Genomic DNA, 27191 nt, shown 5'->3' with positions numbered 1-27191 from the left:
TACGTATATATGTGCTCTTCTTCATCATTGTTCTCAGAACTGAGGTGGGTAAGTACGCCATCTACTGCCAGCGCTCCATGGAAAGGAGCCAGCAGAAGGGGGGGAGGCAGGCCAGGCCGTCCCGGATGGAGATCCTGTCCATCCTGCTGAGGAACCCCTACCATCACTCCCTGCCCTTCAGTGTGCCTGTTCACTTCCTCAACAACACATACCAGGTAATAAACAGCACGCTGGGAGGGAATAACTGCAATGGGGGGCATCTTCAGTGCTCGTTGACACGTCAGGTCACACATATAAAAAAAAAAAGAATCTCCAATATTTGTAGAAGACAACGACGCTGAGAGATTGAAGAAAAGATGCAACTTCAATTGGGGTAAAAAAAAAAAAGAAGAAAAAAGATATCTAGTCCACATTATAAAATGCTGAAATACAATAATACAAGTAATAATATAATAGGGTACAAATAATAATATAACAGAATCATTTAAAAAAGGGTATTTATATACAGAAGTCCACCCCCAGATACAGAAAAGTTAAAAAATATTAGATTATTTATTACATATTTCAAAAGACCAGGAGCTGAAAAATGTTTTGAACGTGTTTAGAAAAAACGAGATATAATGAAAAGAAGGTTCATGAACTTCTTGCGTTCGGTTTATTCATGGGGTGCCCTATGAAGGTTTGAATGTGCGTTCTGCACCTGAATGCGTTTCCTCAGGTGGTGAGCTTCGATGCTTCCACCACGGTGGACGAGTTCCAGGCTCGTCTCAACCAGGACACCGGCGTGAGGAAGATCGGCCTGTCAGGTTTCAGTTTGTACTCGGATGACCCCACCGGATGGGAGCTGGAACATTGTCTGCAAGGAAACGTCAAGGTGCATCCCGTCTCTGATGTGACACTTTAAATTGATGTGTTTTTTCTCTTTTAACACAAATGCGCGTTCACACAATTCACAGATTTGCGATATCATCTCCAAGTGGGAGCAAGCCTCCAAGGAGCAGCACACTGGGAAATCTGAGAACACCAAGACCATCCGCCTCACCTACAAGAACAGGTGGAGAAAGAGCCCCGCAGCGGCAAAACCCCCACAAATAAATGTTCTCACATGCTCATGCAAAATCTGGAAGGTAGAAATGACCTACAGCAGGAAAAGCTTTCAGAAAATGTAATAACACTCGGGGGGGGGGGGTGTCTTGCTTTTCTTAGGGGAGAAATCCAACCTTGTAAAGTTTAGAGGTTTAAATTTTTTTTAGCAATAAACAGGATTGACCCCCGTGACCTGTGAAAGTGGAGGAAGCCGTATGGAGAATGAATGAATGAATGAACGAACACAGATTCAGATGATTTATTAACTGCTTCATATAGTCGTGTCTACATTTATATTTATATAATGTTGTTTTGTCTTGAGGTTGTGTGGAGCGCAGCTGAAGAATACTGCCCCCAGCAATAAGTATGGAATCACCAGTCCTCCTCAGATAAAGAGCATGAAAAAATAATGAATTTGTACAAAAGTGCAACTCCTTGGCATTCAGGAACACTGAAAGAAATGAAGGACAAACGTTGTGGTGTTTTTACTTCATTTCCTTTAAAAGAAATTCATTACTTTTTCATGCTTTTTATCTGAGTTTGAGTAGAAGACAGAAAAAGAAATAAGTGAGATGGAAGCTGCAGAAAACATCTTCACTGTTCAACGTACGGTCTGGGTCGTTACCACCCGACCCAGGAGTTCACGTGACACGGTCTGTTGTCCTCTTTCCACCCCCAGGTTGTACTTCTCTCTCCAGGTCAGGGGGGAGTCAGAGAGGGAGAGGCTGCTGTTAGCTTACCAGACCAACGAGACCATCGTGGGGGGGCACTTCCCCGTCAATAAGGAGCTGGCCGTGGAGATGGCCGCCCTGCTGGCTCAGGTGTGTTCTAGACATCTAGAAATAGTTCCTGTAGTCGCTCTATGTGCTATCTGACTGTGTGTGTGTGTGTGTGTGTGTGTGTGTGTGTGTGTGTGTGTGTGTGTGTGTGTGTGTGTGTGTGTGTGTGTGTGTGTGTGTGTGTTTGTGTAGGTTGAGTTCGGGGACTTTGAGCGTTCCTTCTCAGCTCCTGGTTCTGCCCAGACCAAGTCTCACCAAACCCTGAAACAAGTCCTGGACAGATTCTACCCCAAACATTACCGCCGGACCACGACCGAGGAGCAGCTCAGGTACCAGACCACACGCTGGGAACCACACGGGATCCATTCTACACGCGTGTTCTCTGACATGCACTTGTATGTAGCCTCAGTTCCGTTAAAGCCAGCGTGTAACGCTTGTTTTCCATAAACTTACGGTATTTTTCGCACTACAAGGCGAACCTAAAAGCCTTTGACTTTATCAAAAACCAACAGTGTGCGTTGTATATATGAACAACTCTGAAATGCAACATTATGGTTTGTAATATTATAGTTTTTAATATTTCTTTGATGACCTCCCACACCCCAAACTCCTCTCCTCTCAGACTTCTGTTGCAGCGTCTCTCCGCCCGCTGGGCGTCCCTCAGGGGTCGGAGTTCATCCGACTGCGTCAGGATCTACCTGACTGTCGCCAGGAAGTGGCCTTTCTTTGGGGCCAAATTATTTGAAGCAGAGGTAATTAGAATCTTGTGTGGACTTTTGACAACTTCCTCTTTCAAGTGTGGATGTAGAAATACCACACAGCAAAACACTTTGTATGACTCTGTGTCAGTCAAGTTGTGATAACCTTGAACAAATCCATTGAACAAAATCCCCCCAGAGGAGTTGAAATTTTAAATAAAGTTTAAATAAGTTTAAAGTTTAAATTTTAAATAAAATTTTAATTTTAAATTTAACAAAAAAGGTAAATTTAAAAAATTGTAATTAAAAAAAGGGTTTTTTTATTTTTAATTTTAAATAAAAAAATTTTAATCTATAATAATTTAAACTTTATTTAAATTTTAAATAAAATTTTAAAGTTTGAATCCCCCTCCCCAGAGCAGTTTAAAGCGTAACAAATGTAAATCACAGATAAGTTGTGTTTAAATCATGTTTTAATGAGACTTGTTTTTAGATCTTGATTTACACGTCTCCACATTACGTTTCATATCTCTAAATGAAAAGTAAGACCAGAGCTGCTTATTGGAACATTGTCGATGCTGTGGAGCCAGTTTGCCTCAAATATCCTGTAACTAATCCTGTAACTAATAGAGATTGTCAGTATTTTAAACATTGAGTATTTTGCCAATTTCAGTGAGCATCTGAGTTTCCACAGCTTCCTGTGACAGGAAATGACATCGGCTTTCATCTCAGACTGGATGATCTATAAGGGTCAATAGGTCAGAGATGTAAACAATGATGTAATTCATCTTAATGTTAAACTCCATTCTCTATCGTACAGGCAGAGAATGTAGATAAGCTTTTTTTTTTTTTTCCCAAATACTTGTGACATTTATGCAAAGATAAATGTAGTAAACCCTTAATGATTACAGAAGGTGTGAACGAAACATTAAACACTGGAGGCTGAGTAGTTTTGAACCAGCTGACTTGGTTATCACATTTCAATTGTAACTGTATGATTTGTGGTCTTTGCAAAAATATCATTTGTATTATTTTTTCGGATCAGTTTTGAGTATCTCACTTTTCATAGAGTTGTATGGAGTTATTCCATTCCTTGATGGCTGTCATGTGAAATGAGTAAAGTTGCTGTAATTATCTGGTTTAATTTTTTAAAAATGTAATAAAAAATTTTAATTAATAAAATAAATAAATAAATAAATAATAATTAATAATAATAAATTAATAAAGCATTCTTAAAAAATTATTAATAATCAGGGAGGGACCACTGATTTTTTAAGGCTGTTGAACCCCTCACTGCATGCTTTATACGCTTCTTTCAGACAGGCATTAACATTTTCATACTTTTCTCTGTTGTTTAAACACTGGATGCAGAATTCAGTGCACTGCGGGGAAAAAAACGTGCAAAATTGTACTACAAAAACCAACAAAACTACGATTTCAGAGATTTTTTTAAATCTAATCCTAGGCTATGCTGTTGTTTACACCAGAATTCTGTCACACTATCATTTAAGCTGCAATATTGTGACATTTGTTGAAACTCAGCGCTCAGGTTTTCTGCAGTTCTGCCATAAATATCTTATGATTGCAAAGCAGTTCAAATATACATATGTTTTAAATGTGTTTAACAATTATAATTTGTTAAATTTGGCAAATTTAAAGTCACTCCACTATTCGGTATCCACTTGAGCTGATCAATTATTTGCTTATCTTTTTGCCTTCTTGCTCCCAGAAAGGCACAGAAATGATTCTTATTAAGGTTCATGTACATGTACAGTTTATTATGAAGGTGAAGAACTCCATTCTAATTTCTGCTCCATTCTTTTTAGTGCGTCACTCCCTCACCAGAGGCCGGCGTGCGGGTTTGGCTGGCGGTGCACGAACACGGGATCAGCGTTCTGGAGTACAACTCAGTTGTAAGTATTCTAGCATTAGTGAAGAGAGGTCATTACAGGTCATTATAGGTCGTGCTACCTTGAAACCCTGAATAGGTTTTACGTACTACCAACACCCAAACCCTTAGTGCATCAGGATATAAACAAACCATTTGCAACACTGAACATTCCATCTACCTGTGTGTGTTCAGAAGCCACTGGTGTCCTACTCCTACAAGAACCTGACGCTGTTCGGAGGCTGCAGACAGGATCTGATGCTGGCTGTGGGGGGGCAGAACGCCGGCACCAACGCCAGCAAAGACACGTCCACAGAGAAGCATCTGTTTGCTATGAACACATTCAAGGTCAGTGAGAGGTCAAATGTGAGTAAAACCTGCAAAACATTCAAAGGGAACTACTGGCCAATCAGAAGCCTCGGTTGAACAGCTGATCGTGTCCTTCAGAACAAAGTGAGGGTAGAATGTTAATTTGAACTAAGTGAGCTTTTTCTCTTTGTGCTCTGCTAAAACACTTTGTTTTGAACAGACAGGGTAGTTTTAATCATCTCATCTCATTCAGGTTATTATATCACTGTAACAAGAAACAATACATTAATAAATTAAATTAATTAATAACAAATTAATTAATTAATTAATTAATTTATAATAATTATACTGATGATTAAATAAAAAATATATATATAATTTATATATATATATATACACTGATAATTTAATTAATTCATTTCCCTGATGGCACCTTCTTAAGGGATAAATAAAGTTAAATAAAGTTAAAGAAATTTTAAAGCTGAAGCTTTAAATGTGTCTAATAATTGTTTCTGTCCTGACACATGACAGGTTATAGTCTTCAACACAAACCTTGTGTTAGTTGGTGGTGATATTAAATTATTCCACACTGACAAATTTAAAATTCAAATAATCAATAGCTCTGATTGGCTGAAGCATCGTGTGACTCTTGGTTCTGTTTTGCCAACAGATCAGGGAGGTCACCCTCCTCATCTCCAGTTACATGAACAGCGCTCACCAGCAGAAGGCCGCCGCCCACCACCTCTCTGCCCCGGCCCTGATGGTGGCCATGCCCGTCAGCCTGAAGAACAAAGACCTGGGGGGCAAAAGCCCCCGAGCGCTGGGACGCCCCAGCAACGCTCCCACGCTGTTGTGAGGACAAGAACGTATCTCAATCTGCAACCTGCAAAGAGGAGCAATTTCACCCCAGACATGAAGAATATACATTATATTGGGTGGGAGAGACAAAATAAAAATATTTTAAACATTTTCATTTTCCTTTTCTTTTTTTTTTTTTTTTTTTAGTTTGATCAACATCGCCTGTCAAAAAGAAGAATGAATAAACGAATGAATGGAGCAGTAGAATAAAACAAAGTAGGAAATCCCAATAGCAATATTAATAATATAGTGCTATCAATGTATTATTAGCAGCATATTGTATGATTAATTCTCATGTAGAGGCAGCAGTGGTTGTTATGGTGATATAAATAGGAGAAGGAGAGCGCCCCCTATAAGTAGTAAAACAATTCCAAGGTTTTACATTGAAAGACAGGCGAGTGCAAAACATTGAAGAAACTGGTGACTTTTTTTCATTTGTAATTAACATGAATTATTTTTAATTAATTTTAATGCTTGAATTTTTTTTTTGTCCTTTTCATAAATTTGAATTGTTTTAAAAAATTTTCATCTTCCGTTACTTTTTTAACATTTACCATATTAGGACTTTTGATTTCATCACTTCTTCCTACATTCTCATCTTCCTTCTCACTGTTGGTCCTCTCTCTCTCCGTCTTTTCTCATCTCTTTTTGTTTCATTACAGAGCGTTTCGATTCCCTCCCCCACTTCAAATCAGAACTCAGAACACATCTGTTTGAGACTGCCTATTCCAGCTGATGCCTATTGCTGTTTTATTTATTTTTCTATTTTAATTGTTGACTATTTTAGTGGACTTTGTGTATTTCTGTACGGTGCCAAGAGAGTCGCCTTCAAATAAAATGTATTATTATTCACTTTGTGTAAAAAGTGAGCACAACAACAGTGAAGCAGCCAGAGTCGTGACTTAAATCTGATTGAAATCTACGAAGCATTTGCTGTAATAATGAACGAAGGCAGTTCTATTGATCATTGATAAGAGTCTGAATAGATGCAGACGAGACAGTTTTTGTTCAAATGTAAATAAAAACTGAATTTTTTTTTTTTTTTCCGTGTTGTACATTTTCTTATCCTCTTTTCAAATCAAGAAAAAAACTGTTTGAATAAAAATAACTCTAAGTCAAAACTTGTGAATGATTTGTGTGTCTAAAATTAAATGAATAGACTAAAAGATAAAATACTTAGTGATAAAATAGACTAGTATGCATGAATGGAAAGACAAATTGAAGCTAAAATATGAAATTAAAAAACAGACAACAGTATGTTTTTGGTTGCTTTTAATGACTTCCGTGTACAGAAACGACCCCCACCTCAGCTGGACGTACAGTCACGCTCATGAAAACAGTCTCTCACATGCTTGTGGACTATTTCATTGCTTAATCTTTGTAATGCTGTGCTTTGGTTTAGTCATTTAAATGATAAATACTGGTGTGAAGTGTGTAAAATGTAATGACACTTCATTAACGGTTGACTTGGAGATCATTCTTGTATTATTTCTTCTCTTTTCATAAGTTTTCTTTCTCTGCCAGCAGCTGAAATCGCCCGTTTGAGGAGAAGCTGACGTGAGTGAGAGGAAACCAGTCTGGACCTTGTGTGCTCTGAGTTACTGAACAGCCAGGAGAAGTTAATCCGGACCAAATCAGTACGACGCGTCAGCGTGTGTTTGACATGAAGTATCACATCACATACGTGTGAAGGAAGCTGATCGTATGTTTATTTAACATGCTAGAGCACATGTGTCAAACTCAAGCCCCGGGGGCCAAATGTGGCTCGCCACATCATCATATGTGGTCCGCAGGAGAATAAAGGGTCAATGTTGTAAAATAAAGAGGACAAAAGTGTGTTTTGACCTACAATGCAGTAATGAAGCCCATTTTAACTCCTAAAACCTCCTAACCTGGTGTAACAGGAATTTTTATTTTAATGAAGCAACAACCAGAAATAGAGATCGGTGAATCCAAGAGATGAACTGGATCATTCTCTCTGTCAGTATTATGTTAAGTTCTGCAAGGTGTTGTATTTACTTAGAATGAAATATTCGTTCTTGGTCTAACTCTTGAATTAATTTCATCTTTTTCATCTTTTTACACCGAGTGGACAAAGTTGCTGCTTTTCTCGCCGTTTGACGGTTCTTCTCTCTCCTTCTCATTCTGCTGTCTGTCCTCTCCACAGACAGACCTGAGTTGTGTGCTCACACCTGCAACAGGTGTCTGTCGGAGCCACACCCTCATTCCTGCAGGCGGTTCTGCAGAGGGGGTGGGGGGGGGAGGATACCTGATACCAACCTGTCTGAACCTGTTCAGAGAGTGACTTTTGTCCCCGGTGGAATGAAGCGAGGGGGGCTTCCGGGGGAAGAAGCAGGCGAGGCTGAACAATGGACAAACAGAAGAGTCAGTGCTGGCTGATAGAAGCAGGAACAAAAGAATCGGAACACAAGTTCCTCGTTCATGGAGACGCGGCGGTTTTGTCCTTTCAAAGTGAACGTGTGAGCGGTTCTTTGGTTATTTTTTTGTCACTGTCTCTTTTGAGTCACTCCGATACTAAAACTTTGTCGTGACTTCCTGTCGTCAGGTACAACACAAACACAAAAACACTGCGATCGTGTCACGACAGGACAACCTGAGAATTCAACCACCATGATTTCACCATTTCTGTTCCACAACATTCATCTACCTGCAGGTCGTTGCCCAAACAAATACCTGGAGCTGCTTTAGTCGTACTCTATTACTGAAGTAATCTTTTTACTTCAGTGACTGGAGGATCTTGTTGTGTTCACTCTTCATGTGTCCGTCTCTCATGTGTGAACCAGTTGGTCCAGTCGAACACGATGCCCGACAGTTTCAGAGATACAGCTGGAAATACAAACACCTGCCTTCACGCTGATAGGTGTTGCCCTCTAGTCTCAACCAGAATCACCAGTACAACAGACGGTGTTTGTGAGAATAAGACCCAAAGTCACTTGTTAGTGCAATATGTTATCCAATAACGTCACTCAGACAACACAAAAAACACTAAATCCTTTAAACATTTTTATTAAAAATAAAACCAACAAACACAATAAAACTGTACAACCTATGACATGGAAATTAAAGCCAATGGACAGGTTTTGTAAAATAAAAAGGAGAAAGGGCAGAACGTTTGGCGTGAGAATGGACGAAGAATTACGATTTTACACATTTATAAATAAATGACGTGCGAGCGGCGCCAACGACATGCCGATAATAGCTAGTTAGTTAGTTCCTTTGCGATGTGTACTCCCCCCTCCCCTCCCCTCTCAAGTCAAATGGTAAAAAATGGAAAAAGTCCCACTGCAAAAGACAAAGTTCATCCAGAGACGATGTTCAGGTGAAGCCGCTACAGGTTGTCCATCTCTCTTTGCTGGAAAAAAAACAAGAGAAACGTTAAGGAACGGCCGCTCTTCTGGTTCACGCAGAATGAACACGAGCAGCTCCAACTCACCTGAGCTTTGTTGTACTGCTGATTCTGTCGCTTCCGCGCAAAAAACTACACACAAAAAGAGCAAAAGGTTCAGATTACACACTCAAACTCCAGCGGATTGAGCAGCATGAATGTTACCGCAGCTGAAAACTGACCAGGACCAGCAGACCAGCCACCACAGCCAGGACCACCACCACGATGACGGCGATGATCCCACCCGACAGGTGCTTCATGGTGAAGGTCGGGGCCTCCTCATCCACGTAGTACACCAGAATGTTCTCCATCTCCAGCTTCTGGCTGCCGACAGTCGGCTGGAACTTGTCCTGGTTCTTGAACAGGGGCAGAACTTTCACCTGCAGGAGGAGGACCACAGGAGGGGGGTTAAAGTCAATGCAGTTTGGGTCACTATGCGTGCTTATTTATTAAATATATAATTTATAATCCCGGAGGAAATTGCACTTTATTTGCTTATTTGATTTTTTTAAATTTAATTTAATGAATTTAAATTTTTTTTTCTTCCCGTGCCTTGCCTGAAATAAACGAATGAATAAATAATAATAAATACTGTAAAAGCCTGACTTCAACTCACGTCTTTCTCCATGTAGTAGGCCATGTTGGTCAGGTCGACCGCACGGTTCCCTTTAGGTTTCTTCACGTCCACCACGATCATGCGGGAGTCAGGGTCGTACTGCAGGACGAACGGACGTCACGCATTAAAATGTCTGGTTTTTACGCTGATATTTAGAAAACGTGAAGAAACGGACGTTCACACTCACCTCCACGTTATCCACCAGGTTCTTGTCAAAGTTGTCGTATCGTTTGTTGATGGCGTCCGCGATGGCGCTGAGTGGGCAAAAAAAACAAAAACAATGACAGTAAGACACCGGAGTTTTGCTGCTGGTGCGTTTGTACACGGTGGAACTGGTGCACGGCTGTTCGACACACTTACGACTTCATTTTGGTGGCGTCCACTTCGCCTGTTGTAGGTTTGTGTGTCAGCTGGAGACGAACCCAGCTGGAGAAAACAGACAAAAAAAGGTTAAAAACCACGTTCTTCAGGATTAAAATGGGTTCTTCAGGATTAAAATGGGTTCTTCAGGGATTAAAATGGGTTCTTCAGGGATTAAAATACTCACTAGGTCTCCACCAGCTTCTCACACTTGAGGCTGGTGTCTCCCTTGTCGGTGCGGCGCACGCCGGCGCTGTTCACGCACCAGCACTCTTCGGTGTTGTTGCACTGCTTGGCCTTGAATTTGCCGTCGTTCTCGCATTCCGGGTCGTAGATGCCGTCGTTGTCCACGAAGGCAGTCTCCACCGGCTTTCCTCCGATCGTACGGGTGTCCAGACCCTTCCTGGCCCGGTACATCTCCGCCTTCATCAGGAAACACTTGGGGATCACTGGGGGGGGCAAATAAGATGCAGCGTGACGTTAAAACAGGGGCCACACGGCTGTCGTCAAAGGGCCAGATGGAACTAATAAATGTAACTCAATGTAATGTAAAATAAATGCATCTACTCCTTAATGTTAATTTATTAATTTATCACTTATTCAAGTTACAAACATTAGTTACACAGAAAAACTGTTAGAAAATAAATTCTAATAAACTTGTCAGGTTATTAAACCCACAGAACTCCATCAATCAAGGATCAAACTATCAATCAATAAAGAAAAATAACATCAAACACAAGTTAGGACGTTAACTTTGTTCAAAGTTTTGAAAAAGTGAAATAAAAATTACAAATGTTTGACAAAGTTAAAATGGGCTGAATTACTGCATTGTGGGAAATGTAGTTTTTGGTCAAAGCACACTTTTGACCTATTTATTTCTAGAAACTGACACTGCAATGCTCTGGCGGGCCACATAAAATGATATGGCGGGTCACATTTGGCTCCCTGGCCCTTTGGCTCCCAGGCCCTTGATTTTGACACATGTGTGTCAAAGGATCCCCCCCCCCCAGCCAAAACTCACTTTTCTTGCAGTCCAGGGCTTGTTTCACGTTGTTTCCAACCAGAACAGTACACTGACACGGGTTACCGTCACAGGTGGCCCACTTCATGGTATCACAGGAGCCTGTACACACACACACACACACACACACACACACACACACACACACACACACACACACACACACACACACACACACAGGTTAGTCATTAAAAAAAACACACACAGCAACTTGGAAATAATTCACATAAACTTTCACATCTAATCTTTCTTTTTTTCCTTGTCCGAATCAGTTGGACTGTATCCGGAAACAAACGAGCAGCAGGTTGAGCTCTAACCTGGGCGTTGGTTCCTCCAAACACAGGTGAGCACAAAGCCTCCCAACCCCCACCCAGCCGCACTCACCTCCAATCCAAACCGATCCGCATAATCTGTCCAAGATCAATAAACTTTACACTGAGGGCCACAAAAGTGATCAGCAATCAGTTTATTTCTGAGGGGCCACACTATATAATTTAACCCTTTTAAAATGCCATTAAAGACCCCCCCCCCCCCCCCGTCGGCCCAGACGGTTTCACCTACAGATAAATACATAAATGTTTGAACTCACAGCTTTGGGCTGAGGTTCCCGCCACGAAGGCGGATAAAAGCAGAAGAATCCAGAGGTCCATGCTGACGGAGACTGTCCCGGTCCGTCCTCCTCCCGCTGAGATGAGGCAGAGAATGGCGTCCGGCGCGCACAACTTCCTTTTTCTGCTGCTCCGCAGGTGTGTCCTCGTCAGACCTGTTTGGAGAGAAACTCCTCAACACGCACGCGCACAGGTAGCAGCACGGTCACGAGCCCAGAGGTTACCGGTGGGGGTGGGGGTGGTCGGTGGTGACGTTGGTTCAGACTGCGTCTAGGCAACGGGCCGACACAGACTACACTTATAGAGTGAGCGGTTTCGTGACGCCGTCTAATTTGCATAAAGGGAGGAGTTTCAGACAAACGCACCTTTTTTCCGGTTTGACCATATTTAGTCTGTCTGATGACGAGCGTGTTTGTCATCTAACGTATTTATCCTCTGGCCTAAATAATAACTGTTGTATGTATAATATAAATATAAATAAAAGTAAATACATATACACATATAAGTATATATATACTATATATATATATACTTATATATGTATATTTATATATATATATATATATATATTTACCCTCATATGTATGTTACTTGCAGCAGTTATTATTTATTATTCAGGCCAGATGTAAAGTTCTACGACTACATATATATATATACACATACAAATAGATTTTAAATCATATGTGTGTGTGTGTGTGTGTGTGTGTGTGTGTGTGTGTGTGTGTGTGTGTGTGTGTGTGTGTGTGTGTGTGTGTGTGTGTGTGTGTGTGTGTGTATTTTTGAGTGTGTATGTGTATGTTTGAGTGTGTGTGTGTACACAGAAAGAAAGAAAGATAGATAGATAGATAGATAGATAGATAGATAGATAGATAGATAGATAGATAGATAGATAGATAGATAGATAGATAGATAGATAGATAGATAGATAGATAGATAGATAGATAGATAGATAGATAGATAGATAGAAACTGAACAAGTAAGTGAAACTAAGGGGAGGAGTTTCATGAGATGATGACGTCATCAACACCAGCAGGTATCTTGACATGACAGAAACCAGAGACCACAAACGATTTCCTGTGTCCTCCAGTGAGTCACACTGTGGACGGAGACGTTGAGCCACACCCTCAGGTGTCACAAAGATGATCTGACTGAGAATCCTTCAAGCGGTCCAGCCAGTCATGATTTATTGTTCAGTCGATACAAACAATAAAGACATGGGGCGATACTGAAAAGGAAAGAGAAGACAACCTGATGGAAAAATGTACATGTATGTCTGACTTAACTCAGACCTACAGACAATTTGGAACAACCAGTTCACTGAAATAAATTATGAATTCCTCTTAAAATAAACATAAATTCAATGTTTTCATAGCATTTTTTAAGGAAAGTCATTTTATATATAGTTATATTTTGTTGTTAAGAACATGAGCTGAATATAAAACAAAAGATACTTCTTTAACATTAAAAACAATTGCTGTGAGTCCACAATTTTTGCAACATAAATTGTTACGCAATTAATTATCATGGAATGTGTTTTGTTTGTGTGTCTGTATGTCACATTTATTTAATGTCAAAACTCTCTCATATTTCATAAAAACATTATGAAGCACATCTATTAATGATTAAAATTCAACAACAATAATTTGAAAAATAAGCATCAGCCTACAAAACAAAACAAAAAATCTAAGCTCAATTAAATCATTAAAGTTAACTAGAAAAGCTCTCAGTATGACCACGTACTGAGAGCTTAAAAGAAAATATGTTTCAGAAGTTTGACTGAATAATTTTCTTCACTGATCTCATGAAATACGCTGATATTTTCAGATACCATTTTTTGTTTTCATAACTTGTGTGTCATAGTTAATTTAAATGGAGTGTGGTAAAAAAATATATCAAGTTTTCCATGATTCACAAATAAAAAAAATTCCTGCAAGACACAAAAGCTTTGAGGGCAAAAGTAGAAAGATTTTTGCCTGACCTCAACATGTTTCTGGATAGTGTCAGCTTTTAATTTTTTTTAATTTAAGAGAAAAAAAATCAAAAGCTGTCAAAATTTTTTTTAAATGGTGTTAGCTTTTAATAATAATAATAAAAAAAGACTTTAACGTGCACAACCAATGGTTATTCCATTCAAAATGTCTTTATTAGGCTACTATTATTAGTAGTACTGCATCATAATGATCCTATCTTTTATCAAAAGTAGAATTCTTTTTTCCTGACCTCAGCATGTTTCCGGATAGCGTCAGCTTTTATTTATATAACAGTGAAAGAAGATTGGGCGAACCAGTTTTTACAGACCAAGAGTTTTATAGATTGAAAAAAAAAACACTAAGGAAAAAAGTAAGACATGATTGTGGAGAACGGATAATTTATTCTTCTTAATTTTGTCTGTTTTGTTTTTAGTTTGATAAATGTTAAAAGGTTAGATGTTTCTTTGTTCAGAAAACCCCTGAAACTATTGAAAATCCTCTTTACGTGAATCTCTTTTGGATTATGTGTCAACGTGATTATTTTTGTAATTTACTTTTATGAATTAACGCGATGTCAAAAATCAAGTCAGTCAATCTGATCCTGTCATTTTCTTATTCTCCTGTAGGATGAAGCCTTCGGGTCCCCTCCCGGTCGGCAGGGGGCGGTAATGCGCGCCAACCGACAGTCAGCAAAAACAATAACGGAGGAAGAAGAAAGTCTTCCGTCAACGCACACATGTGGGGGCCAGCATGGACTTCTCTACCAAGTGGAGTAGTTTGCCCAAAGGTCCGAGTTTAAAATGTTTAACGGAGGGGGGGTTCGGCTCGCTGAACGAGTCGCAGGACGCTGCGGTTCAGGATTTGACCAAAGTCCACATCGAGTCGTTCGACGAGGCCGTTTCTGTTGGACTGAGCCGGGTGGTGCAGGTGGGTCCGCCGGCGTGGGAGGGTTGTTCCACCGGGGCTCACACGGTCAAACCCGGTGATCACACGTGATGTGGAAGCTGTTGGTGAACGGACTTCTCAGCAACATTTATTCTCTGTCATTTTTTTTAGAATTATTTTTCATTTATTGCTCCTCTGTGTGTGTGTGTGTGTGTGTGTGTGTGTGTGTGTGTGTGTGTGTGTGTGTGTGTGTGTGTGTGTGTGTGTGTGTGTGTGTGTGTGTGTGTGTGTGTGTGTGTGTGTGTGTGTGTGTGTGTGTGTGTGTGTGTGTGTGTGTGTGTGTGTGTGTGTGTGTACAGTCCATTCGCCCCTTGGAGTTCTCCAGACTGAACGACAGGATCAGCATCAGTTTTGTCGACGCCAACATCTCCAGCCCGGTGGTGGCCAAGGGAAGCGTCTGCAGGGACCTGAAGGTGTATCCAGCAGAGTGCAGAGGGAGGAGGTGTTCCTACAGGGGGAAGCTGGCGGTGAGACTGCTGCTGGGCAACACCGCATCACGGGTCGTCATGACAACACAAGACTTTATGCCATCTTTGTAGGACAGAAGCCTTCATAGGAACATTTGTAGACTCAGATTTTTAGGGTCTTTGAGTCTTCTCACTATGGAAACATAACATGTTTCCATAGTTACGTGGATGACACCTGTATGTTTGTTTGATCGACGTCACGCTGCAGTTGTAGACTTCATTTAATGCCCGTCTGCTGGTGCATTTAAAACTAAAATCCTTCTAGTTTCACCTGAAACATAATTCAGGGAAATTCTGACTCCTTGGAGTGAATCTGAGGTTACCATTGTCGTTGGTGTTATTTTAGATTTATATTTAGTTCTACCTTATTTTTTTTTTATAGTAGTTATATTCTGTATGTTTTTGTGCACCTCTTTTACCATCACACTCTTTCTGTCCCTCTTTTATATTCTCTCCTTGTCTTTTTATGAAAAGTAATTGTAAGGTTTTTGCTTTAACCCAACGGGATCTGTATTTTTTTGTATGACATTTAGTTAAGTCAGGTTTTTGTGTTGCGTTCCTCTCAGGCGGACATCTGCTGGTCAGTCAATGGCGTCACTAAAGGTATTGTCAAACAGTCCATGGGTCAGCTGCCCATCATGGTCAAGTCCAAGATATGTAACCTGCACGGCATGTCCCCCAAAGAACTTGTAGATCATCATGAAGAAGCAGAGGCAAGAAAAACTCACAACCATCAAGATGAACACAAAGTCATTGAATGCATTCCTATCAGCTGATAACGTTCAAACGGTTTCTTAAACACAAACAGGAAATGGGAGGTTATTTCATCGTCAACGGCATTGAGAAGGTTATCCGTATGTTGATCATGCCAAGAAGGAACTATCCTATCGCCATGTCCAGACCCAAGTGGAAGAGCAGGGGTCAGGGATACACTCAGTATGGTAATACACACTTTTAGATAGGGTCCCAAAATGCTGTAAAAGTCAATTAAAATTCAATTAAAACCAAAGATCTCTTAAAATACCATGTTTTCTTTGTACAGGTATTTCCATGCGCTGCGTGAAGGAAGAGCACACAGCCATCAACATGACGCTTCATTATCTGGAGAACGGGTCCGTGATGCTGAACTTCATTTACCAGAAAGAACTCTTCTTCCTCCCACTCGGCTTTGCTCTGAAGGTAGTAACCAGGTCCAGTCCGGTTCGCTGCATTTATTATTATGTAAAACAAAAAAAGTTATTTATCAAATGTAAATGTTTTTAGGTCGTGTGTTGCAGTGGTAGAACTGATCACTGTGTTGGTCCATTTATTCTTGCTGTTCAGAAGTTCACCAGACTCTGGTTCCTGGGCTTTGGGTTCCTTAGTAATCAATAGTAGAACATTATGGTGGTTTCAGCAAAAACACCAGTTCTTGACCAATTAATGGAGAAAACAAGCTTTCTGTGTACAGAGACATGTGGAGCTGCTTAGTGACTTTGATGCCAATATTTTTGAGCTGTAGTAACTCAAACATCTTGACAAAAACAACATAGAGAAAAGTTTTGATTGTAAAATAATTTATTTAAAATTAAATTATTTGTAAATAAATATTAATTCATAAATAAATAATAAATTGCTTATTATTTATAAATTATTATTTATAAATATGGTTATTCATAAATAATTATTTGTGAATATGTCTAAATAATTATATATTATGACTAAATAATAAATTGTAAATAAAATATTAGTAAATAAACCATTTACAGATAAAGTAGTGAACACATGTAGATGTGTTCAACATCTGCATTTGACGATGACGGATTTTTTTTTTTCCTGCCGTTGCGGCGATAACAAATCCGGTGTCACCGAAGCAGCTCTCTGCGATTCAGGGGTTGTAACGAAGGGGATGTGATTCGACGCTCCATCCGTTCATTTTCTTCCTCGTCTTCATCATCTTTTCTCATAATTGGGACATTCTTTCTCCCCAAACTATCACAAAACATCGTCTGTGTGAGTGTGAGCTGCCTGAATTTGAGTGACCTCCAGAGTTTTGCTGCTGTCTTCTCCGTCGCTTCCTGTTTTATTCTCATAGAATTATAAGATGCTGATCTCTCATCCACAAACAGGCGCTGGTGGACTTCACTGACTTCCAGATCTATCAGGAGCTGATCAAGGGTCTGGAGGACAATTCCTTCTACAAGAGCTGTGCCACGGAGATGCTGCGGAGCGTGATGGAGAAGGGGTGCCCCACCCGCAGCAAGGTGCTCAGCTACCTGGGAGATCGCTTCAGGGTGAAGCTGAACCTTCCTGAGTGGTACACGAATGAGCAGTGTGCCAACGTCCTGCTGGAGTAAGTCTGATGGGTTGGTCAATGTACAGATGCCGTCAGCCAATAGAATGCGTGTGTGGTATCACATGACTACCTACTTCTTGAAGCTGCTGTTTTCATGTGTCGTTCGCAGCGAGTGCATCTGCATCCACCTGAATTCAGACACGGAGAAGTTCTACCTGCTGTGTCTGATGACCAGGAAGCTGTTCAGCTTCTCCAAGCAGGAGTGCATGGAGGAAAACCCAGACAGCATCATGTGTCAGGAGGTGCTGACCCCCGGTCAGCTTTATCTCATGTTCCTGAAGGTGAGGAAAAGTTATCTTAACTGGAGGAGAACAGTTCTGATTGACTTCCAAGTGTCGAAAGTTGTTCCAGTTCCGAGCTGTCGTGTCTTTTTTGTTTTTTTAAATATTTTTTTTGCGTTGAGTTGCGAGAAATAATCTGAGTTTGGAGGAGAAGAAAGTGAGGAAAGTGTGGAGGAAAAGACAAAAGTCAGGGAGGATTAAAGAAGATTATGAAGATTAAATCTCATTTCAAGTGAAGTTGTAGTTCAGATGAACTGTGGGGTGATGACAGGTGGAAGGACTCCTCACATTAACCTGTGGTATCCCCCCCCACAGGAGAGAATGGCCTCCTGGTTGGTGTCCATCAAACTGTATTTTGAAAAGAAAGCTGGCAAAAAGATGGACGACTTGAGCCCTGAGAACATGATGAAGGTGTTTAACCGGAGCACGGATCTGACCAGGTCCTTTGAATATCTCCTCGCCACCGGGAACCTCAACTCCAGATCAGGTAGGTCGGCGTGAGGCGTCCCTCAAAGGACTCTGGGGGGTAAGAATCTGGTTCCTACCTACGTTTGACGCTCCGTCCTCAGGTCTGGGCATGCTGCAGAACACGGGCCTGTGTGTGGTCGCCGACAAGCTCAACTTCATCCGCTACCTGTCCCACTTCCGCTGCGTACACAGGGGGGCGGCGTTCTCCAAGATGAGGACCACCTCCGTTCGTAAACTGCTGCCCGAGTCCTGGGGCTTCCTGTGTCCCGTCCACACCCCAGACGGGGAACCCTGTGGACTCATGAACCACATGACGGCCAGTTGTGTCATCGTGGCCCCAACATTACCCACCGTCTCACTGCCGGCGCTCCTCTGTTCTCTGGGTGAGTGACACGGACTGCAGCGTCTGACCGATGCTCCGATAAAATCACAACTCTGATTATTTCCCTTAATGAAAATAGCTCAGCTATTAAAATGCAAAGAGTGCTGCTTCTAGTCATCTTCGTGATGTTACCAGCGAGGATTACACCTCTGGTCAGCGTGGTGGTGCAGTGGGTTAACGCTGTCGCCTCCGGGTTCGAGTTCTTTCTGTTCAGAGTTTGTTCTTCCTGCGTCTGTGGGTTTCCTCCAGGTTCTCCAGAAACATGCAGCTTAGGTGGACTGATCACTCTAAATCAGTGTTTCTTAACCTTGTTGGAGGTACCGAACCCTGCCAGTTTCATATGCTCACTCACCGACCCTTCTTCAGTAATAAAAAATAAAAAAAAGTATATATAATTTTTAAAAATATATAATATATATATTATATGTTGATATTTTAATTAATATATAATAATGTATATTAATATATAATATATTATATATAATATATTATATAATATATAATTTTTTAATATATAAAAATATATAGATTTTATATATTAAATATTTATTTTTTTCAAATTTAAGACATAAGTATATGTTTTATTGGTGTATTTAATGAACTGTGCATTAATGTCACCTTTTTCAAAGAACAAAACGAAGACATTGCATGAACTCACCTGTAAATCAGTGTGACTTCTGCTGTTGTCATAGAGACCAGTTCAGATATGAGTGGTTCCACCTTGACAGGTGTTACTCTGATGTCGTTTTCACAGCAAACTGTTTCTGTTGTTTTCCATCAGCTTCAGGAAGTGTTCCTTTATTTTTTCCAGTACCAGACTAGAGTTGCTCAACTTGACATTCAGATCCTGCAGAACGCTGACTCCCATCACGTTCCGTTATACAGTACATGTACATTCACGCTGAACATATTCGTCCGACCACTTTATTTTTTGTTCAACATAGTTATTATGAATTAAACTATTAAGAAATCAATCAGATGACGTACCATCATGACAGGCATAAATCCACTACTGAGTGCCCAAAATCCCCTGTAGCACAGGTAGGCTAATTGATGTAGCGTCACGTGATCACCTGCAGCCAGTGATGGCTAAGGGGGGCGTGTCATCATTAATTGACACTGATGTGTCAAACGTACGCAGTGATTCGTGGATGTTCGGCCTCCGTCTCTGCCGAACCCCTGAGACCGACTCACCGAACCCCTGGGGTTCGATCGAACCGCTGGTCTAATGGATGCAGAACACAACCACAGCCACTACGGGAGTCTATCCATCCATAGGTGTGATGTCTTCAGGCGTCTCCCCACCCCGCTGATGTTGTTCTGCTGCAGATGGTCCTCCATCTTCCTCCTGTAGATGGTCTTCCCTTCTCTGAGCTTCCTCTTCACCTCATCCTTGTTTCCTGACTCGAAAGCCCTTTTTTCTTCTTAAGAAGAGCCTTAATGTCGGGGGTTAATTGTTGGGGTAACCCCGTACCGTCCTGTGGATGTGGTGTTTTCTACGCAGAAGTTGATGTAGTCTGAGATGTGTGTGAGACTGTCGATGTCCTCCCCAGGAGAAACAGTCCTTCAGAGCCTCCTCAGCCTCGTCGGATCATCTCCTCTTCCTCTGATTCTGTCAACACGATACGGATAATAAGAATCCTCTGGCAGCGTCTGAGCTACATGTCTGGTGTCTTTCAGGCGTCACCGCGGTGGATGGATCTCCTGGACGAGCCTTTTCTGACTGCTACCCTGTTCTCCTGGACGGGGCTGTCGTTGGCTGGGTGGAGAGTGAGTTAGCTCCGGTCGTGGCCGACGCACTCCGCAGGTTTAAGGTCAGTCAACGGTAGAATAATATGAAAGGTACTCGGTGTGTGTTTTAGGTTAAAAACAGCTGATTTTTAAAACCGACGCCTTCAGGTGCTGAAACAGAAGAACATCCCCCGCTGGACGGAAATCGTTCTGGTTCCCAAAACGGGTAAAGCCAGCCTGTACCCCGGCCTGTTCCTCTTCACGACCCCGTGTCGGATGGTGCGACCCGTGCAGAACTTGTTTCACGGCCAGCAGGAGCTGATTGGTACCTTTGAACAAGTACGTGTGAGTCAGGATTCAGTGAGATACTGTTGGTCGTTTCATCCTCCAAATACTGGAGCTCACCACATTTGAAGCTTGCTTTTTCATACTGTTGTTAAAACACCTATCTCCTTAAATATCTGTAAAAATTTTATTTTTAAAAATTTTTTATTTTATTTTAAATTAAAAAAAATGTAAAACATTAAATAAAAAAAGCATTTATCTCATTAAATAACTGAAATTTTGTTTTATTTAAATTCGTTTTTTGTTTTTGTTTTTTTTTTATTTAAAAAAAAAATTAAATTTAAGACATAAAATAAAAAAAGCATTTATCTCCTTAAATAACTGAAATTTTGCTTTTTTTTATCCGTTTATTTTTATTTTTTAAATTTTTTTTTCCAAAAAGAAAAAAATATAATTAAAATAAAAAAAAAAAAAATTATCTCCTTAAATAACTTGTTTTTTTATTGTTGTGTACTTGTTAAAGAGAACAACATCAGGTTTACAGTTTGTTAGAGATGACGCTCGGAATTGGAGCTTAGATTTTGAGTTTTATTGACATCAAGGTGCAGATCCAGGACATTTCTTGATGCCTTTGAGTCCAGTGCTGTTCGAGTTTCCTTCTGGTTATTATTTAGTTGTGTTTCTCACAGCTCTACATCAATGTGGGCATCATGGAGGATGAGATGGAGCCAGGAGGGAGCTCACACCAGGAGCTCTTCCCTCACAGTATGCTCAGTGTGGTGGCCAACTTCATCCCGTACTCAGATCATAACCAGAGCCCCCGGAACATGTACCAGTGTCAGATGGGTAAGTCTGGAGACCCCCCCCCCCCCCACGTAACGTTTTTACTTTCCCGTGTAGGTTTTGTTGTGCAGAAAAGTCAGAAAGCTCAAACTGCTTCCGTTACCAGGGAAACAGACGATGGGGTTTCCTCTGCACTCCTTCATGGACCGCTCTGATAACAAACTGTACCGGCTCCAGACCCCCCAGAGCGCCCTCGTCAGGCCTTACATGTATGACCACTACCACCTGGATAACTACCCCAGTGGCACCAACGCCATCGTGGCCGTTATATCCTACACAGGCTACGACATGGAGGACGCCATGGTGAGTAGGACACGACAGCTGCACGATCTTCTTGTGAAAATGGAGTGAATTCCTGACACTCATCTGGTTAGATTATAAATAAAGCATCATGGGAAAGAGGCTTCGCCCATGGAAGCATCTACAAGACGGAGCTGATCGACCTGGACGACAAGATGAAGAGAGAAGAAGGCGTCGTGTTCGGGACCAAACCGGGGGACCCCAAAGTAAAGGGCAAACTCGACATTGATGGACTTCCAGCCATCGGGTCCGTTCTTCAGTACGGTGACCCCTTTTACGGATACGTCAACCTCAACACTGGCCAGACCTTCGTTAACTACTACAAGTACGTGACTGATTCTTAAATGTTAAGTCATTTTGGACCACAGAGGAATTCACTGTGCAGGAAAACAATCATTTCAACAAATGATCACATCAAACGATGTGAAACAAGGAGATAACAGTTGTAACCTGTATCATAATGTTTAATTCTAGGCCCCATGTCTCAGTTTAGTGAAAATTCATACATTTTTTGGGACCTCCACCTTGATTTAGATCCATTTTTAAATCTAACCACCTCCTCCCCCATTCCAAGAACCACCTCTTTGAGAAATCTCATTTATGCATATTAAAAAAGTGTTGAAGTATTCTATTAAAATCATAAATATGGATGAAATATTTAGTTTTTAATACCCCTTTTGTTAGGGACACACAGGAAGGATAATTTCCCTTTATAAATCACTGATAGGATTTGCAGAAAGTGTGCAATAATTATTTAAACAAAAGTAGGAAAGTGCATAAATTTGGGCACCTCAACACAAAAATTAGATTATTAATAATAATAATAATGGATTAGATTTATATAGCGCTTAGATTTATTCAGCCGATCCTTTTGCAGAAGCAACAGCCTCTAAACGCTTCATGTAGCTTCCAATGGATTCTGGGTGAAGGTATTTTTGACAGCTCTTCTTCACAAAACATCTCCAGTCAGGTTTGATGGTTTCTTTCTTTCTTTTCTTTACGTCACACCACAGGTTTTCAATAGTAATGTTATTTTCAAGAACCTGCTTCCAGTTAATCATATTTAAATGTGATTAACTGAAATTGGAACAACCAAACTTTTTCACACCACTGCAGATGATCTGGGTTTGTGTATCAGAACCAAACAAGATCCTGGATTCTGATTGGTTCAGTTTTTAGGCCCAGTGAACCAGGATGAACTCATCCTGAGAGTCCTGTGGTTTCAGCCCAGTGAAACCAGTAAACGTTCCAGCTGTAATGAATCTGTTTTTGTTTTTTCAATCTAATTTTATTTTATTTCAGTTTAATCTATTTTTAAACATTAATATTTTTATTTTTTAATTTGTGTTTTTGCCTGTTTTCCCCCTCAGGAGCCAGGAATCCTGCGTCGTCGACAACATAAAGATCTGCAGCAACGACTCCGGCTCGGGTCACTTCAAACGCGTCTCCATCACCGTACGCGTCCCACGGAACCCCACCATCGGCGACAAGTTCGCCAGCCGCCACGGCCAGAAGGGCATCCTGAGCCGCCTGTGGCCGGCGGAGGACATGCCCTTCAGCGAGAGCGGCGTGACCCCCGACATCCTGTTCAACCCCCACGGCTTCCCCTCCCGCATGACCATCGGGATGCTGATCGAAAGCATGGCGGGAAAGTCGGGCGCGCTGCACGGCCTGAGCCACGACGCCACGCCCTTCACCTTCTCAGAAGAGAGCTCCGCCCTCGAGTACTTCGGGGAGATGCTGCGAGCGGGGGGGTACAACTACTACGGCACGGAGCGGCTCTACAGCGGGCTGAGCGGCCTGGAGCTGGAGGCCGACATCTTCATCGGAGTGGTGTACTACCAGCGTCTGCGTCACATGGTCTCCGATAAGTTCCAGGTGAGGACCACGGGGGCGCGGGACAAGGTGACCAACCAGCCGGTGGGGGGCAGGAACATCCAGGGCGGCATCCGTTTCGGCGAGATGGAGCGAGACGCGCTGCTGGCCCACGGCTCGTCCTTCCTGCTCCACGACCGCCTGTTCAACTGCTCCGACCGGACGGCGGCTCAGGTGTGTGTGGACTGCGGCAGCCTGCTCTCCCCGCTGCTGGAGAAACCCCCCCCTTACTGGTCGACCATCCGGCACCGACGGACCGTTTGCACGCTGTGCGGAAAGAGCGACTCCATAGACTCGGTGTCGGTCCCCTACGTGTTCCGATACTTCGTGGCCGAGCTCGCAGCGATGAACATTAAAGTCAGGTTAGATGTGAAGTGAAAGGAGAAAAAATCTTGTTTTATTAAAGTTGTGAAGTTAATTATGATGAGAAATATTTCCAAACAGAACAAATGTTGAAACCGTTTAACTTCTGAGGGGAGTTTCTGCAAAACGCTCATCCAGAACGCTGCACAATAATGTGAAAAAAGGTTAAGATTGTTCAGTATTGACTGAATAAAAAGAACTGAAATGAAATTCATATGAGTGTGAAGATATTTATTAAATGCAAAAAATTAAGTTAACCCACTAAGAATGAGTATTTATTGTTGCAAAAGATATTTCTTCTTCATCTGGTAGAGATGTGGCAAAAAAATAATTATTACAGTAGAATTTAAATGATGGGGTGACCTCAGTCTCCATTTTTACTTCAGTTTATCATTCTTACATATTAATACTGTATATATAAATATATATATCAAATATACTGGCTGAACTCCAACTAACATTTTTTCATCAGATAATTTTTATTTGCTTGATATTGAAAATGAGGTACAAAATTAAGACCATAAGAAATGTGATAGAAAATCAGAACAAGTGTAAATAATACATTTGTGATGTAATGCTGAATTTCATGATATAATACTTAAAGGTTTCTATTTGTGTGTGAAAACTGTTCAGAGGTCAATATGAATCCAGGTCACCCCGTTTTTCAGGTCACATCTTTTCCTGTTCCGTTCTTCACGTCACATGATTGTTAACTTCTCATCTAATTTCATTACTTCCCTCCATAAACCAACAGCTGCAGGAGTCAGAAACATAACCGACCAATAACAGCAGCACTTCCCCCTGACATGAGGTAGAATCAATCATAAAACCCAGTCTCACAACTGTATCAAGTAAAGAACCTTTAGCTCTGAATTGATAGTTAATAATAGTTAATAATTGATTCCTATTAGACGCCACTTCAGCCGTTTTTTCTACTTCCTCTTAAAATAGTGCCGTAACGTCATTCAGACGTAACTATATTGGAACAGGTATTGTATTTAATTTTGTATGGAAAAACAATCCAGCTGTGGTCAAACACGTGTCGGTCGTCCTCTGAGTTATCGTCGCTCTATTTGAGCCAGAATCCCCGGTAGCTCCAGCACAGTCGGGACGGTAAAGTCTGGTTTGACAGAACCGTTGGGAACTCCTCCTGTTCTGTTGATCCAGACTGTAGCCAGAACTCCGGCATTGAAGGCCCCCTTAATGTCTGTGTCCAGCGAGTCCCCCACCATCACACAGTCCTTGGCCTCCACCCCCAACTTACTGAAACACAATCTAAAGATGGAGGGGGATGGTTTCTGCTCCGCATGCTCCCCACCAATCACGATGGCGTCGAAGAATTCCTCACATCCGACCGCCTTCAGTTTCTCTCTCTGGACCTGAGCGTCCCCGTTGGTCAGCAGCAGCAGCTTGTAGGTCCTTCGCAGGTGTGTGAGGAGGTCGCGTGTTTCAGGGGACATACTGAGAAACTCCAGGCGACTATTTTTCCACAGATGGTAACACTGAACTGCCAGGGGGTGTGTGGAACGACTGCCCACCGCCTCCTGGATGCTCTCCTCCCAGTGACCCACCCGGACCTCATCGATGGAGCGGCCGGCTGTGGGGTCAAAGCTCTCTAAAAAAAGTTTCTGCTTGAACTTCTCACACACTGTGCTGACAGTGACGTCATCGAGGCCCAGGGTGGTCTTCAAAAGTTCACCAGTCTGTAAGATTCAAGCACAGAAGTTAATCAGCCTCGGATTCAGCAGGAACAGGAGGCCAGACTGCTGAACAGGTTTGACACGTGGAACAGAACAGCCAGTGAACGGAGGAACAAGGTTGCAGGACGATCACTTTATGGAACAAGGCAGTCAGAGACGGCAACATCCCATAACGCCCCTGAATTCAAAATTTTACCCTGATCTGCTTTCGTAGATCAGGGTCATTTAATAAAAGACCCATGATCCAACGTGTAGCTGGTGCATTCTATTTGTCATGAGGCTTCAGAGATGTGTACCCACAAAGGAATAAAAGTGACAAATGTGACCTTGACCTAGTTTTTCAAGGTCAAAGTCAAGGTGGTGATCTAATTGTCCTGAGTGTACAAAAGTTGAAATTTGACCTTGACCTAGTTTTCTCAAGGTCAAGGCCATCATCTCATCTTCATCCCCTTTGCTGCCTGAGTCATGTGCTTTTGTCCCATGTTTCAACCTGAAACGGTTGTGAAGATATTTGGTGAACTAACGGACGGACGGACACACAATGCTGACAAGTACAATTACATCACCGCTTTTGCGGGATGTAACCAGACATAAATGGTTATATAGTATTTGAAATAAAATGTACATGTCGTATTATTCGATGCGTGATCTACTCAGTTCCAGTTGGTGTCTCTGTATTCCACGGTATAAAATCAGATTTTATAGTTTCATAAGCTTCATTTGTTGCTGTTGACGTCACATTCATCTCATGACTCTTTCACTGCCTGTCAGACTTCACAACCAAAGCAGCAGCGGAGAAATTTGATTCATCAACCAAGAAGAAAGTAGAATCCATAGCGTGGTACGCCTTTGGATATCCAAAACACGAAGGATTCGCTATTGAGGAATAACACCTGATGTGTAACTATGGTTACGACAACACATGATGAGCTTCCTCCTGGCTTCCATCAGCATCTCATTGTGAAGAGAGGACCGCATCCTCCATAGCTATCCTCTGCATCCCATTTATATTCCAGGGGGTCATTCACAGTATTTAAAGGAAGTTTTCTTGTGTAGATCTGTGGCAGAGAGTATCTACTGGTAGTCACAGCAGCATCATGTTACATATGAAAAAACAAAAACACTCAAACCACCACATCTGTTGGATTTTACTCCTGCTTGATTTGGTTATTAAAAACAGCTGAATAATATAAATAGTATATTATACTACTAACCAACACACAATAAGTGTTCATTGTGTTGTCAGTAAAAAAAACCTAAATGCAAACAAATCGACTGAACATTTGGACCATCGACCTGTGTGAGCCAGTGTTTGTGGTCAGGCGGTAGACGGACAGCCCTTAGAGGAACACGGATAGTTCGAACCGGAACCGTTCTCCGGGCCGGTGTTTCCCACACACCATACACTGTGGAACCCTTGACAGAACTTCCGGTACATCACCTTGCGCATAGCGACCCCCCCAGCCCGACTGGTGTCGATCAGCGTGTCGTCCAGGTCGAACAGGATCGCCTTCACAGCCGACCCGTCCATCTCCAGCGTGGGTCCTCGAGAATGGCCGCTGTCTGTTTACGTATGACGTCAGCACTCTGTGATTGGTTCCAGGCCGGAAACGCAGA

At 41.7% G+C, this 27191-nt stretch overlaps 4 protein-coding genes across 9 annotated transcripts in view; 2 read left to right on the top strand and 2 right to left on the bottom strand.

Annotated features, from left to right (window-relative positions):
- plekhh2 (pleckstrin homology domain containing, family H (with MyTH4 domain) member 2) overlaps window positions 1–7723 on the top strand; it is a 28336-nt gene extending 20613 nt beyond the window's left edge. For 4 of the 6 annotated variants that reach the window (XM_068326879.1, XM_068326877.1, XM_068326880.1 and 1 more), the window contains exons 22-30: window positions 38–215; window positions 719–874; window positions 957–1054; window positions 1766–1907; window positions 2058–2194; window positions 2488–2617; window positions 4390–4476; window positions 4647–4799; window positions 5431–6739. In XM_068326879.1, the coding sequence (XP_068182980.1) occupies window positions 38–215; window positions 719–874; window positions 957–1054; window positions 1766–1907; window positions 2058–2194; window positions 2488–2617; window positions 4390–4476; window positions 4647–4799; window positions 5431–5616 (1267 nt within the window). In that variant the 3' untranslated portion in view covers window positions 5617–6739. Of the gene's footprint in view, window positions 1–37; window positions 216–718; window positions 875–956; window positions 1055–1765; window positions 1908–2057; window positions 2195–2487; window positions 2618–4389; window positions 4477–4646; window positions 4800–5430; window positions 6740–7145 lie in introns of those variants that run through there. The other 2 variants (XR_011037281.1, XR_011037282.1) reach the window with 2 other exon arrangements.
- A 906-nt stretch (window positions 7724–8629) lies between these two features.
- On the bottom strand, window positions 8630–11902 carry epcam (epithelial cell adhesion molecule). The gene is made up of 9 exons (XM_068326882.1): window positions 11611–11902; window positions 11022–11123; window positions 10188–10449; window positions 10001–10066; window positions 9828–9894; window positions 9641–9739; window positions 9207–9404; window positions 9073–9117; window positions 8630–8991 (listed from the first exon to the last, which is right to left on the bottom strand). The coding sequence occupies exons 1-9, from the start codon at window positions 11669–11671 to the stop codon at window positions 8968–8970; spliced, it is 924 nt and encodes a 307-aa protein (XP_068182983.1). The 5' UTR covers window positions 11672–11902; the 3' UTR covers window positions 8630–8967.
- A 2432-nt stretch (window positions 11903–14334) lies between these two features.
- Window positions 14335–24040, top strand: polr1b (RNA polymerase I subunit B). Its single transcript, XM_068327111.1, has 15 exons — window positions 14335–14526; window positions 14844–15011; window positions 15578–15724; window positions 15820–15952; window positions 16054–16190; window positions 17120–17343; window positions 17456–17627; window positions 17943–18114; window positions 18197–18478; window positions 20158–20291; window positions 20377–20547; window positions 21183–21339; window positions 21443–21639; window positions 21711–21961; window positions 23007–24040. The coding sequence occupies exons 1-15, from the start codon at window positions 14350–14352 to the stop codon at window positions 23887–23889; spliced, it is 3405 nt and encodes a 1134-aa protein (XP_068183212.1). The 5' UTR covers window positions 14335–14349; the 3' UTR covers window positions 23890–24040.
- Window positions 24041–24221: 181 nt separating this feature from the next.
- Window positions 24222–27111, bottom strand: nanp (N-acetylneuraminic acid phosphatase). Its single transcript, XM_068327112.1, has 2 exons — window positions 27016–27111; window positions 24222–25577 (listed from the first exon to the last, which is right to left on the bottom strand). The coding sequence occupies exons 1-2, from the start codon at window positions 27103–27105 to the stop codon at window positions 24933–24935; spliced, it is 735 nt and encodes a 244-aa protein (XP_068183213.1). The 5' UTR covers window positions 27106–27111; the 3' UTR covers window positions 24222–24932.
- Between the last annotated feature and the right edge of the window lie 80 nt (window positions 27112–27191).

This window comes from Antennarius striatus, chromosome 11 (genome assembly GCF_040054535.1).
Source record: "Antennarius striatus isolate MH-2024 chromosome 11, ASM4005453v1, whole genome shotgun sequence".
NCBI lineage: Eukaryota > Metazoa > Chordata > Actinopteri > Lophiiformes > Antennariidae > Antennarius > Antennarius striatus.
The sequence above is the reverse complement of the archived record's forward strand: the minus strand, read 5'-3'. Positions and strand labels throughout refer to the sequence as shown.

Coding starts and splice junctions, on each gene's coding strand:
- epcam (XM_068326882.1), bottom strand. CDS start 11,671: ATGGACCTCTGGATTCTTCTGCTTTTATCCGCCTTCGTGGCGGGAACC. Junction 9,740..9,827: donor ACCTGGTGGATAACGTGGAG/GTGAGTGTGAAC, acceptor TTCGTCCTGCAG/TACGACCCTGACTCCCGCAT. Junction 9,405..9,640: donor CCTACTACATGGAGAAAGAC/GTGAGTTGAAGT, acceptor CTCCTCCTGCAG/GTGAAAGTTCTGCCCCTGTT.
- polr1b (XM_068327111.1), top strand. CDS start 14,350: ATGGACTTCTCTACCAAGTGGAGTAGTTTGCCCAAAGGTCCGAGTTTA. Junction 15,012..15,577: donor CCTACAGGGGGAAGCTGGCG/GTGAGACTGCTG, acceptor CGTTCCTCTCAG/GCGGACATCTGCTGGTCAGT. Junction 17,628..17,942: donor TTTATCTCATGTTCCTGAAG/GTGAGGAAAAGT, acceptor CCCCCCCCACAG/GAGAGAATGGCCTCCTGGTT.
- nanp (XM_068327112.1), bottom strand. CDS start 27,105: ATGGACGGGTCGGCTGTGAAGGCGATCCTGTTCGACCTGGACGACACG. Junction 25,578..27,015: donor GGGGGGTCGCTATGCGCAAG/GTGATGTACCGG, acceptor TGAATCTTACAG/ACTGGTGAACTTTTGAAGAC.